The sequence below is a fragment of the Ylistrum balloti genome, unplaced genomic scaffold, assembly GCF_031769215.1.
Source record: "Ylistrum balloti isolate Yb309-2 unplaced genomic scaffold, AGI_CSIRO_Ybal_v1 Utg371760, whole genome shotgun sequence".
NCBI classification, from domain to species: Eukaryota; Metazoa; Mollusca; class Bivalvia; order Pectinida; family Pectinidae; genus Ylistrum; species Ylistrum balloti.
Window position 1 is genome coordinate 1 of NW_026782881.1, and position 13,459 is coordinate 13,459.

The 13,459-nt window shown below is 38.2% G+C and overlaps 2 protein-coding genes across 2 annotated transcripts; one reads left to right on the forward strand and one right to left on the reverse strand.

The window, feature by feature from the left end:
* Positions 1-2,994: 2,994 nt before the first annotated feature.
* LOC132563539 (zinc finger BED domain-containing protein 4-like) lies at positions 2,995-4,539 on the reverse strand. The gene has a single exon (XM_060228281.1). It carries the CDS (start codon positions 4,537-4,539, stop codon positions 2,995-2,997), a length of 1,545 nt encoding a protein of 514 aa, XP_060084264.1.
* Positions 4,540-6,541: 2,002 nt separating this feature from the next.
* LOC132563540 (uncharacterized) lies at positions 6,542-7,267 on the forward strand. The gene has a single exon (XM_060228283.1). The coding sequence runs from the start codon at positions 6,542-6,544 to the stop codon at positions 7,265-7,267; it is 726 nt and encodes a 241-aa protein (XP_060084266.1).
* Positions 7,268-13,459: the final 6,192 nt, after the last annotated feature.

Consider the following 13,459-nt stretch of genomic DNA (forward strand, 5'->3'; position numbering starts at 1 on the left):
TGGAAGCGTTTGTCGAACTCCGATATTATTTTCCGGTAGGACAAAGTGGGGTTCATCTCCGACAATAGGTGATAATAGTCCCCAGCCTTACCAGTTAAACCCCAACACAAGGCATCACGCCGTTCGTCTCCTGTCCAACCAGCTGCCTCAGCATACTTTATAAACTTCTGTTTAAATAATGGCAATTAGACCGGCCATCAAACTCCAGGTGTTTGGGAAGTATGGGTGGTCTCCCTTTATGACGTCCTGTTGAGGCAGAGTATGGGCGTACAGGTGCCGGTTTGGACCACCATGATGTGATGGCCGACCTCTTGTAATACGGACCATCTCCCCCTCCTCTTCACTGATATGGCGGCGGGACCGGGGGCGGGAGGTAGAGGCAGGCCGTGACACCCTGGAGGTCCGAGGAGGAACATAGTCCTCGTCAGACTCGTCATAGCCTGTGTACAGATGGTAACTCGACTTGGTACGTGAAGCTGGAGGGGGTGCCCTCTGTTTATCCTCAATTACCTGCAATAGGGCTTCATGGGGCACCGGAGGATTTACATCATTCTCTGCCGACTGGTCCTCCCGAGGGGGGCAGGAACCCTTCCCTTTATCAGATTCCTCAATGTAATGGAGATCTGGCTGATTCGCATCACCGGATAAGTGAGGGTTTGGCTCAAAATCTAAGGTTTGGAGCAATCGATGGGTAAGGCGGAGTCTGGGAATATCAGCGATATTATCAGGAGTTATATTACCGTATGCTAACCGGTATTCCACGATGTTACGCGCTATTTTCTTACCAATGTCCGGTAAAGATTGTAATTCGCGTTCCTTACACCAATTTATTCTAGTAGCCATGATGAAAGGACGGTGGAAGGGAAATGAGGCAACACAAAGGCAGAAATCTGGGTAATGGCAATCGAATGGATATTGGGAGGATAGGATATGTCCTGATCCCTGGACATATAAACCGTGTACAATACAATACCCGAAAACCGGTTAAGTTGTGATAAAAAAAAAAAAAAAATAATAATTAAAATAAATAATGTTGGAAGAACAATATATATTGGAAACGTAAACCGGCGTCCCACAATAGAACTCCAGGTGGTATACACAATAACGGAATGGATAGACGAGTGTTTGTACAATACCAAATGAATACTATATACCACACACCGATAAATGGATATCACTGATAAGAAATAATTGCAGTTTCAAAATCCGATTCCCGTCGTACAATGCAAAGTTACAGCAGTTGCAGGAACGCACAAGCCTCATGTAAAGTAGATTGAAGTCTGCCGCGAAACCGGGAGACTATACAGGATGTGACGTCAGGGCTATTAAATGCACAGAACGTCGTGGCCACAATTTTGCAAATTACACGGCAAAATGGTTAAAACAAGCAATACAAAGTAATAAAGCAATATTCAAGGCGTATGGCAGGGTGTTAAACCTGCACGATAACTGACAGAGAGACCGATGTGAAAGGTGGTACTGTCAGCCGAGATTTACCTCGTCGCCATTGTTGTGTCAAGCGTGACTGTCGTCTGCTCAACACTAATTAGTTACCTCTTCAGTTGATACGAGGGATTTCTCTTCAGCGTTGTTTCCGGGGGTTAGCCGTTTCCTGAAGAGAATTACTGTCTCCGTTTTACCGGGACAAGCGTGGACACTTTTGTCAATCAGTGTTGGTTATAAATTAGTTCCTGCTAGGAGCACGTGTATGTATCAATCTGTCTAGTTTTTCTTTGGACTCTGATGCACCGTGTGCAAAAACCCGGCCACCCGTGACGACCCTGGGTCACCGACACGCTTGGACCTAATTTCACTACACAACTTTCCGAAGTACTGGCCTTTCTTTAAAACGATTAAATGTTCTCTCTGAAATAATCGAGATGTCTGCACCTGTGTCTATTTTGAAAGTGACTGATGCCCCACAGACAGGTAAAATTACTTTCCAGGCCTTCGATGAGCCGGTACTCACTGCACCTAGAAAGAATTCGTCCGAATGTTCTTGTACAACTTCATGAACATGTTTGGCTTTACAACAAACAGAAAAATTATTCAACGACTTGCATTTATTGCACCGTTTACCATAAGCAGGACATGACCCTTTTGCATGTGACCGGTTACAGAATGTACACCTTTGTCCTCCCTGCGCATGACCGTCATGCTTTTGTTTACCCGAAACTCCATATTGTTGACGTTTTTGTTGAGTAGGACGTTTCGTCCCCGACTTTTTACCTTTACTCACTGCATCGACTGATACCGACGATTGATCTTTAATCTGTGACTTGACTTGTTCCGACTGTCTAGCAATTTGTAGTGCTGTCTCTAAAGTTAAATCGGCTTTAAGCTGTAATTTCTCGGAAATTGACTTGTCCGTGATACCGATTACTAGTCTGTCCCTGATGTTATTGTCTTTCTGTGTACCAAAATCACAGTGTTCAGCCATTTCAAATAACGACCTCACAAATGCTTCAATCGATTCTGTAGGACCCTGGGACCTAGAGCTGTCCGGTTATGGGAATTGACCTTCGGTTTCGGTTTCGATTCGGTTACTTGATTAAAAGTTGATTTTCGGTTTTCGGTTTTATTCAACAATAGATCTATAACTGGTTCACAACTCGTGAGACAATAAAATAAATAACAAAATATGATATTCCAACTCAAACATGAAAGAGAAACAAAAAATATACCACCTGGTATTTCAACAAGAATGCACAAACCTATCAACAGTAACAAGACAGAAAAAAATAATAGAAAATATAACAGGTTTGGTTTCAGCTATAATGAATATGTTATAACACAGTCTGGAGTTTCAAAATTCGAAACTTGTTATGGAGCTGCAAGTGTGCAATATGGTTCAAAGAAAACAGTAACAATAATAACATAGGCAAGACTAGACTGACTAACACTTCTTGTGCCATGAATGAGTATTGAACAAAACGGTTTTTTTTAACACATCAGGGTGTTAATTTTCCTTCTCAACCAAGTCAGTACCACAGTTCACTGTCGCAGGTTATGTCCGAGAAAGGTAAGTTGCTCAGCAAAAAATGGCTCAAGACAGGATCTTCGATTGGAGATGAGACCAGATTTGCTGAACATGCGCTCGCTAGGAACAGAGGTGGCTGGTATCGAAAGAAAAACCTGTGCCAACTTTGCAAGGTTTGAGTACCTAGTCTTCTTTGTTTTCCACCAGTCGAATGGAGATTTCTCAGGTTCCAAAAGTTCCTCACTACAAAACAACTGAAGTTCATGTTCCATCTTTTCCCGTAGATTATCAGTTGAGTGCTCAGAAGCAGTCTGCTTCTTCTTATCTACCATTTTCTTGAATATTTCCCACACAGTCTTCTTTGACGTCGTAGCAGTCTCTGATGACTCAGTCGCACTAGCAGACTGCTTTTTGATGTCAGATTCACATGCACTCGGAGTTTCGATAACTTGAGGATTCTTAGCATTGTCTAACATCAGCTGCACTATTTCTTTTGCTGTCCGGTCTCTGGCTGTGTCATCATTGAACCCATAATTCTTGAACCTGGGATCGAGGTATGTGGGTATTGCAAACTCAAGCTTCATCTCATATTCAGGCCATCTGGCATTGATGTTGGCATGTATCTGCTTTCCAAAGTCATTCATTTCAACGTCTTTCATCTGCTCATTCAAAACGTGCAGGACTGGGATTATCATTGAGCTTGTAGCATATCTAGACGCAGACATCATGTTTGTTGCATCCTCAAATGGTTTCAGGGCACTTACATAACTTGCAGCGATCTTCCACTCAGATTTTTTAAGATCATTTATCTTATCGTTCGTAGCTAATACAGCGGTTACTGATTCTCTTTGCTCGACTAGTCTCTCCAGTAAATAATACAATGAATTCCACCTTGTTGGGCATTCACTCTTCAGACGATGCACAGGCACACCCAATGATTTCTGCTTCTCAGCAAGGCTGTGTGTATCCTTTGCGCTTGCATGAAAATGTTTAGTGATAACTTTAGCCTTCGCAATTACTTTTTCAAGCCCGAAGAATTTCTTGACTGCATCGTTCACAGCAAGTTGTAATGTATGAGCAAAGCAATTGAGAGGAACGAACTTAAAAGATGGAAGTTGTCTCATAGCTGCTTGCACATTTGATGCATTATCTGTCACAACATAGATCTTCAATGTCCTTTCGTTATAATCTGGGATCCATACGTCGAGGCAGGAAAGTAGAGCTTCAGATATGTTCACTGCTGTGTGTGATTCAGGCATATGTGCAACATTTAAGCAGTAGTCACTGATGGTGAAGTTATCTGATAAGAAGTGAGCGGTCACTGCCATGTAGGCATCTTGTGCTACTGAGGTCCAATGATCTAGAGTAATGCCCAAGGACACACAATCCTTCAGTTTTGGTTTTATCACTGACGATTGCTCCATATATGCCTTTGGAATTAATGAGTCTCTTATGACCTTGCGATTTGGGATATTGTAAGCTGGCTGAAGGCAATGAATGAATTCACGAAAACCCTGGTCATTTACGATGCTGACAGGCTGAAGGTCAATACATATCATTTCAATCTCTCTGTCTCTTGTCCGGAGAGCCCCACTTTTTGTCCTGTAGGAAAGGCACCATTTTTGTTTGTTTACTTGATGTTCCTGGGGATTCGCTGGGGACTGCTTCATCCTGGAACGAGCAGAATATTCCCAATTATAGGTAGGGCCTATAATATATTTGAAATATGAATTCAAATTTAAATTCAAACAATCCATCTATTTACTCTCCCATTCATTCATAAATCTTTTAATTTAATTCATTTTCCAAATATTTTTATCTTCTTTTTTTTATCTATTTATCTTACTTTATTAGGGATCGTGATTATTATTCCCATATATTATTCATGTCTGGGTACGTCTCTTTAAAAGTGTGGCCATTTCAAAACGATCTCTCAAAAGAAAGCTTTTATTTCCGCATGCATTTGATCGTTCATATAATCCATTTTATGAAAACGGCCCCGTGTACTTTAGACTGCAAGAAACATTGCCCGAAAGTCTGTATTATTAGGTAACTTGAGTTGAACACACGACTGTTTTTTTTTTCTTAGAAACTTACCTTCAATTTACGCTTCAGCGATGCCTTCTCTTCGAGAGCTTTTTTCAGCTGTACTGCTTCGGTTTTATGCAAAGTTTCGATATGTCGCGTGAGATTGCTGGTATTACCATAACGTGCTGCAACCTTTTTACCTCCCGGGCATAATTTACATTTAGCGAATGTTTCATTTTTTCCTAGTTTCTCGAAATATAGCCACACAGGACTGCTTTGCTTGACGCTGCCCGCCATAACCACGTTGTTACTGTTTATACCGAAAGTACGGTTATTTGTGCGCATGCTCGGTTCGTATTTCCGGTTTTTTGAGACTACCGATATCGAGTTGCCTTTTCGGTTAACCGGACAGCTCTAATGTCCATAGAGTATGATAGACTACTGTCTGTACACCCTAACATAGATCGTCGAAAAATCGCGTTTAAAATTTCTGTAATGCATTAACTGCTTCAAAATTTGTATTTTCTGATAGGATTCCACGAGTCATAACTCAACTAAATATAATTGAATCTTTCAGATAAAACGTGAAACAAAAATATTTTCTTCTGAGACTACTAACGAAAACGGCCCAAATGTGTAACGTTATAACGTTGTCGGCAATGGCGGATTTCGGTGGAGAATTTACTAGTCTCAAAGAAGGAAACATTTTTAATACTGAATTTTTTAAAAAAAAAAAAAAACCTGGCAATATTCAGTTACGACTCAGCCTCTGAGAGCCACTGATCTCTCAATTTTTTCAAACAATGCACCAGTATTTTTTTAATCGCGATTTTTCGGAGTCCTATGTTTGGGTGTACAGACAGTAATGTAGATAATTTATGTGCCCTTCTTTAATTCTTAAACTTGGATCTCTTTCCATTTCAGGCAAAAAAGGCCACAACCCAAATGACCCAGGTTATGTACCAAGCATTTTTCCATTTAATAAGGAAGTAATGCCAAGGACAAGCAGAAATTCCAGTCAAAAGTGTGTGTCGCCACTGAAATCAGATGCACAGCCTACATGTATAGGTCTTCAACACAAAAGGAAAAGACGCCTTTCATTTTCAAATGTTTCATCACAAGGCAGATCTGTAAAGTCTGAGGTAAATATACAATGTACCCCCCACCCAATTGGACATGACTACATCTGTACGGATTTTATTGGAATGAGTGATGAGATTTTAAAATATCTGCCTGAAATTGAAGAGAAAATGCGACAGTTGGAGGAATTGGAATCAAAATGTGAAATATATAAATCTCAAATTTTGGATTTAAATGCTGTCAAGAAAGATCAAAAACAGCTTCAGTTTTGGACAGGTTTTCCAAATTTTGAGACATTTCTATCATTGTATGAATTTCTAGAGCATCGTGAAAAACACATGCAATACTGGAAGGGAAAACTTACTAATAGCCGAGAACATTTCTCAAAAACAAATAATAATAAGCCTGGTCCAGAGAGAAAACTGACATTGATGGAAGAAATTTTTCTTGACAATGGTAAGACTGAAAGGTGGTTTGCTGACAGAGGACTTAGCTAAGCGCTTTAATGTGTCCACAGGAACTGTGTCATCAATTGTGACCTCATGGATAAATCTCATGTATTTAGATTTGAAGTTATTATGTGAACTTCCTTTCAAGAAAATTGCATGTGCTAACCAATCATCAGCTATAGGCTCCTTTTCTGATGTGCGTGTAATTCTGGATTGTACCGAACTTTTTGTTCAAAATCCTAGTAAGCTGGATGCTCGTAAACAACTATTTTCAAACTACAAACACCATATTACATACAAATTTCTAGTGGGAATTGGTCCTCAGTTGGGTATCACTTATGTCAGTAAGATGTATGGCGGAAGAGCCTCAGACAAATACATTACATCTGACTCTGCCGATTTACTTATAAATCTGGAGAAGGAAAAGGGATCAGTAATGACTGATCGTGGCTTTTTAGTGGAGGGAATTTTAAGTGACATGGGTGTCAAACTCATTATGCCAGCATTCAAAGGAGCAGATCGTCCACAGCTAAGTGCCGAAGAGACTAAAACTTCCGAGAGTATATCTCGTGTCAGAATACACATAGAGCGTGCCATTCAAAGGATTAAAACTTACCATATTTTTGATGGAGAATTGAAATTATCGATGAAGGATATTGCTGAACAAGTTTTCACTGTTTGTGCTTTTTTAGTGAACTTCCAAACTCCAATTGTCAAGTCTGGACCCTAATTAAAAATTTTATTAGTGTGTTCCCTCTACATGTATAATGTATATATAGATATATAGGGCTGGGTTAGCATTTTGTTGCAGACATGCTATGACTGTCAGAGTTTTGCAAATTTATGATACATGTACATATGTACATTATGTACAAACTAGAATTTACATTTATTATATATTGTGTTCTGCATTATAAACTAAGATATATGTATATGTAGTATACATGACCTATACATGTATATATGTACAATGTATGATTCCACATGTATATTTTTCATGTTCTTTGGCTATGATTTTAAGTTTTCTTTTGAATTTATGAGATCTTTTTATTTGCACATGTAAATATTTAATAATGAAACCATTTGTATATGCTTCCTGCATATAAGAGTACATGTACTGCATACCATTTATATGCATGAAGGATGACTAGTACTGTAGTGCATTTTCTTGTACATCTACATGAACATGTATGCTTATAACTGATGATTAAATTTCATGTGTAAATAAACATTGTTTGAAAATGTTGATGAACATCTTTGTGTTTATAATATTTATTGGCCAGTTGGCTTCGAGCATATTTTCTAAGGTCAATATGAATGGTATCATGGGCACAGGGCACAATCATATATCCTGGATATATGATTGTCAAACAGCTGGAGTAAAATAATTTGAATTAGAGTGCAACTTTGGATCTAGCGAACTTTAAGCTGAATATACTGCACTGTAAGAAATATTACGACCATGTCTTGCTGTTGTCCTAGTATTATAGTTATCGGTAGTTTGTTGTGGATATATATGGTTGTTCAACTTCAAAAGGTGAAAATTGGCTGAATCTGTGACAGACTTTTATATTTCAATTTTGCTGATAAGTATGTGTACATGTGTATTTCTTTTTAATAATATTGTTCAAAAATTTTTTCATACATTGGAAGTCAAATAGAAACAAGTGCATACACATGTACACTAATTGTCACTAATTTATATTAATAATCACCTTTTGAATATATAATTGGTTCGAATTCATAAGTCTAGTGTAGGAAACAACCGTCCGTTATCCAAAAAGCATAATTCGGTATGAAACAATGGCATAATCGTTAGGAATTGTTCAGCATGAGACATCGCGGACTCTCAACAAAATTGAGAGTGACGATAGGTGCCCGGGAAGAGTAAACACGTCCTGTTGTGGCTACGCACCCGCCATGAAATCTCAAATGCCCAACCTCTTTGTTCGTCTTCAGCTACAAGCCTACACAATTTAAATTTGATCCTGTATACTTTCTGCAGCATATATTCGATACATACATATACATGTACTATGTTCACATTAACAGCATTTTTTTCATATATGTAGAAATACCCCAAGTCTTATAACGAATAAAAATCCTTGATGTATATTGTATATATACATTTTCAGTTTTTCACAATTACATTATATACATTTGCATACATGTATGCTTTAATTTGCTGGAAAAGTATTTGCCTAGTGTGAGTAAAGTACATGCATATGTACATACATGTAATTGTATACACATGTATAATACTATGAAAGTAAAAAAAGAAACAGAAGAATATGTCATCAAGTCATACCATACATTTAATTTTTCTCTATTATTGGAGCAATATTTCATTAACCATACATTGTATCTGGTCTGTATACATACATGTACATGTTAACTTTAATATTTGTACTCAAAACATCAATATATATATATATATCAGGGTTGCAGATTAACAGGGGCCCAGTAGCCCAATACCCCTAACTTTTGGCCTGGGTGCCTAAAAATTAAAAGACAGGATCCCAGGTGGCTACTTAAAAATCTTGTATCAAAGCTGCATTTTATAGGGTCCCAAAGATATTAATGTGGACTATAATGTCTGGGGTACGTACATGATAATTGAGCATGATGACGTGACAAGATTTGCAGCAGGCTAAGTTTACGGGCATATTCCATCCACGCCAGGGACTTACAATCTTACGACTTTTCATGGTGCGCCAGAGGATTGCATCCTACTGCAAATCATATCAGGTCTGTCCTTCAAAAGGAAACTTAGTTGAAAATGTATACTATAATACATTTTTGTTTTGTACAGGCCCATATACCAAATTTTCAGATATATTATCAATTCTGCTTTGACCAACCACACATCTTCCTTTATATAAGTGAAGCAAAAACAATATATTAACATATACATTTGTACATGTAACATCATTATATTTGGATTCAAGATTATGATCAGATGACTAAAGTACAATGAAGAATACATGTATATCTAATAAAGCAGAACTAGCAATGCAGTAACATAGCAGAACTGTTATTTGTGCAATTATATATGAAGTGAATTATTTCTATTTTATGATATATTTTAAAGTCAATACAAGAGCGCCTGCCTAGCTATACATACATGTACAAGTAACTAGCTAGAATTCTTTTGATAAAAACTGTACATGTTGTAATTAATAATTACATGTACATGTACCAATAAAAAAGTGGTCCCTATTGACATTATTATTGACACAATATATAATGGATCAGAATCACATTTTATAATGTTTTGGTCACTGGTAAAATCCATTTTGCAGGAGCAGTAAATCTCTTTGTGGATGAACATTTCGACATTTTACACAAACATAATGTGGGAAATCGTCAATTTCTGACTGAATTCTACGAAAGCCTTCACAAAACAAGTGATACCATGTACTTGGACCACATACCAAATTGACATCACAAGCAATTAATTGACCTTTGACCCTAGAGAAATTTGGTGCACGGGCATCTTTGCAGGAATCATTGCAACCTAATGTCCATTTGTCACAAGTAGTAGTACTAGTACATGTAGTACTTGTAGTGTTGCTTGAAGTGCATATCACCTCACTGTCCATTGTGACTGGTGTTTCATCCTGAACCTCTTGGACACGTGTTGCTTCATCGTCTGATTCTGAAATACTGTCACCATCATTTTCATTTTCTGATCCTCCGTCTGGGTCAACGTCATTTAGGACATTTTCACATATATCGTCCAAGTTTAATTTCAGACCTCTCTGTACTCGTTTTGTTAAAATCTCTGCAACAATGTAGCTTTTGAAGAACTCTTTTAGAGCAGGGAGCAAGTCATTTTCCCAATAATTATACTGATATGGAACATCAATAGTCAAATATCCCCTTTTGCTCCAAATCAACATTTCTGCTTTGGGTTCTCCTGTTATGGCCTGTTGTAAAGTTATTTGTTCCAGATAACCCCTGCTTTGCTGTTTTTCAAAACAAGCTTGCCATTTTCAGTTTTGATATAATCAAGTCCATTATTACTGACCACATCCTCAATCTTGTCATTCCTAAATTTATAGGGACATTTCACTTCTACAAGCTTACTGCCATGACATCCACAGGAAACTATAACATCTGGACTGACTCTAATGTAAGCATATTCAGGATGAACAATCAACCCTGGCCTCATTATTGTAACATCAGAATGTGACTTCTTCATGTCATTCACATATGCTGTAAGTGGAGTGCTCTCGTGCTTCAGCCCCCACGCTAATGCAGGTACTTTCTGTGAGATATTTTTGTCAAAATTGTGCTGCATAATTTCTTTAACTATGGGCTCAGGATTTGAGGTCTTGTGTTCAACAAAGGACAGAATTTTCCTCACTTTGCTACCTGTTATGCTGCCTTTTCTTTGCTCAAACCACTCATCTGAGTTTAACTGATCTTTAGTTAAAGCTTCCACCAATGCTCTATCACTTTCTGACAACTTCAATTGTTCTAGAAATCTTTCTTTCTCAAATTCAAATCATTATCAAGAATGGATGAAAATTCTTTGTGTGGGAATTTGCATACTGTTAATGGATGAGTTGATACATTTACTGTCATGCAGGGTGGCAAGTTGAAATCCAAACATTCATTTGGCAGCTCAGTATGAATAATTGGCACTGGTATTTTTTTATGGCCTAAAACGCTCCAAGTCTACAATGTTCACAATGGGCGGCATAGCAGATGGCGAGTTTGCATTCCGGATATCATATAACAGTTTCAAAATTCTTTGATAGTTTTGATCATTAGTTAATGGGGGAGCAACCTTAAGTGCATAATTTTTTTACAGTTGGTTTGTGACTTGAATCTTTGTTACCAATCTGAATGTCTTCAGCAAGCTTCGGAAGAACTTGAGCTCCTTTAGGGGCATACCATGGACACAACACATCAGTACATGATTTGTCGTCAGGAAAATGTGTCTCACCAACCGAAATCAGGTCACACAGAAGGAATAACAGTGCCCCTATATGGGAACAAGCTTGTCCTCTTCTGAAATGTAGAAAAGAGCATGAATAAATACTTGTACATTGTTTGAAATAAGTGATCTGGAATAGAAATAAAGAATTATAAATGTATACCGATACTTATCAATAATTTACACATGCATGTTTATTAACGGTTCTTCTTTCTCCTTATCAAAACTATCAATTCATAGTGTTAAATTTTTTTATTGTAGATAATGATGAAGTACATTTTACTTTTATTTTTTTGTTTACTAAATGACTCTATATCTTTAAGGATAACCAACTAAAAAAAATAAATTTTAAGGATACCTGACCCATGATTCTATGTGTATTAAATCCTAAATTTTAAGGATGAATCACCCAGTCATAAGAGTTACCAAGAAATTAGGGCTTATCAAAATATAGTCATACTGAACATCATAAAACATCTTAATAAAGTATGATACATAGCAAAGCAAATTGACTGTAGGAAAATCAGACTGTAGGAAAATCAACAAGTATATGTTATACACACTGAAGAAAACTAGCAAAATGTTAATTATGTCTCTAAATATTCCTTAGCACTGTGTCCACACTGAGTACAAAACTGGCACTGAGATCGGGGGGATTTGTGTCCATTTCTTGTCCAGTTACACTTGTGACGGAGATGACCATCAGTACTGTCACACTTATAACATCGCCGTTTTTGGTCACGTTTCCTGTCAAAATCAGGGGCAGGGGGCTCCTTGGACATCTCCAATTCCGCAATACGTTTTTGTAGGTCTTTTATTAAAGATGTTATCTCCAGATCCTTACTGTCTGGCTTCGGAGAAACTGCACTAACAGAGTGAGATGTCTCGTCATTCCGATATCCATGAGCTTCCCCTATCTTGGCGGAATGTAAAGCCTCGCGTAATGTCATAGGGCGTCCAGCCCTGACAAAAAACTGCAGTTTCGATGGTAGGCCCTCAATGAAAGTAAACATCATGTCTCTTTCCGATTTTGCGAGTCGTCGCCCTTTGTTGACAATACTTGAATGGTAGTCCTCGATAGCCTGTGTTGGGCGTAGGATGAGGCGGTGAAAAGTAGCCTCTTCTGCTATAAGTGCAGGGTTATGTTCACTTGTGAACTCCCTTTCAAATTCCTTACACAATATGGGAAAGGTAAGTTTATGAATGGAGTCAAGGGCATTATACCACACAAGGGCGGGGCCTTGCAACTTCAAATGGAACGAGGCAAGAGCCTGTGGAGATGATGGGTCAATATTAGCCAAAGTCAAATAGGACAAAAAATCTTGCAGAAACTTTGAAGCATCCTCGTCCATATATCCCGAAAAACGGATGTTTTTGCAGTGGTTCATGTCAATGACAGAGTTCACAACAACATTGGGTTTAACGGGAACTGGCATGTGTGTACATGTATCTGTAGAAACAGGTCGTTGAGTAGCTTGTTGACCCATAAAATGATGATCACCTGGCATAGAATAACCAGTCCTATCAAGGGTCGTGTACGCTTCATCACCACCTCTATCCCGGAGGGAATGTAAATCGTCCATGGATGTAGGACCCAACAAGACACGATCGCGATGAAACGGGGTACTAGAACAGTTTGGAGTAGGGTTCTGGGGCAAATTACGACCTGGAATGTTCATTCTGAGTGTCCCTTAGATTCCCATGAAAATGTCACAAAAAATAAATGGCGACATTGAGTGATGGGGCTGTCTGATCACGTGACTGGTATAGCTCGAAATAGGTCGGCGTGGCGCAGTTTGTCAAAGGCTCAAAGTTCATTTGATACAGATAAATACAACACTTCATGCATATATTCACGCTTATCGTGTTATGTTTGTTAACAGGTTAATGTTCAGGGATCACACTAGCACATGGTTAACCATCTTGGAACTACTTTTTATTCAACGCACAACGTAGTACACTATACACATATTCATA

Bases quoted from the DNA above. Each gene is read 5' to 3' on its own strand.
- LOC132563539 (XM_060228281.1), bottom strand. From the start codon at position 4,539: ATGATATGTATTGACCTTCAGCCTGTCAGCATCGTAAATGACCAGGGT.
- LOC132563540 (XM_060228283.1), top strand. From the start codon at position 6,542: ATGGTAAGACTGAAAGGTGGTTTGCTGACAGAGGACTTAGCTAAGCGC.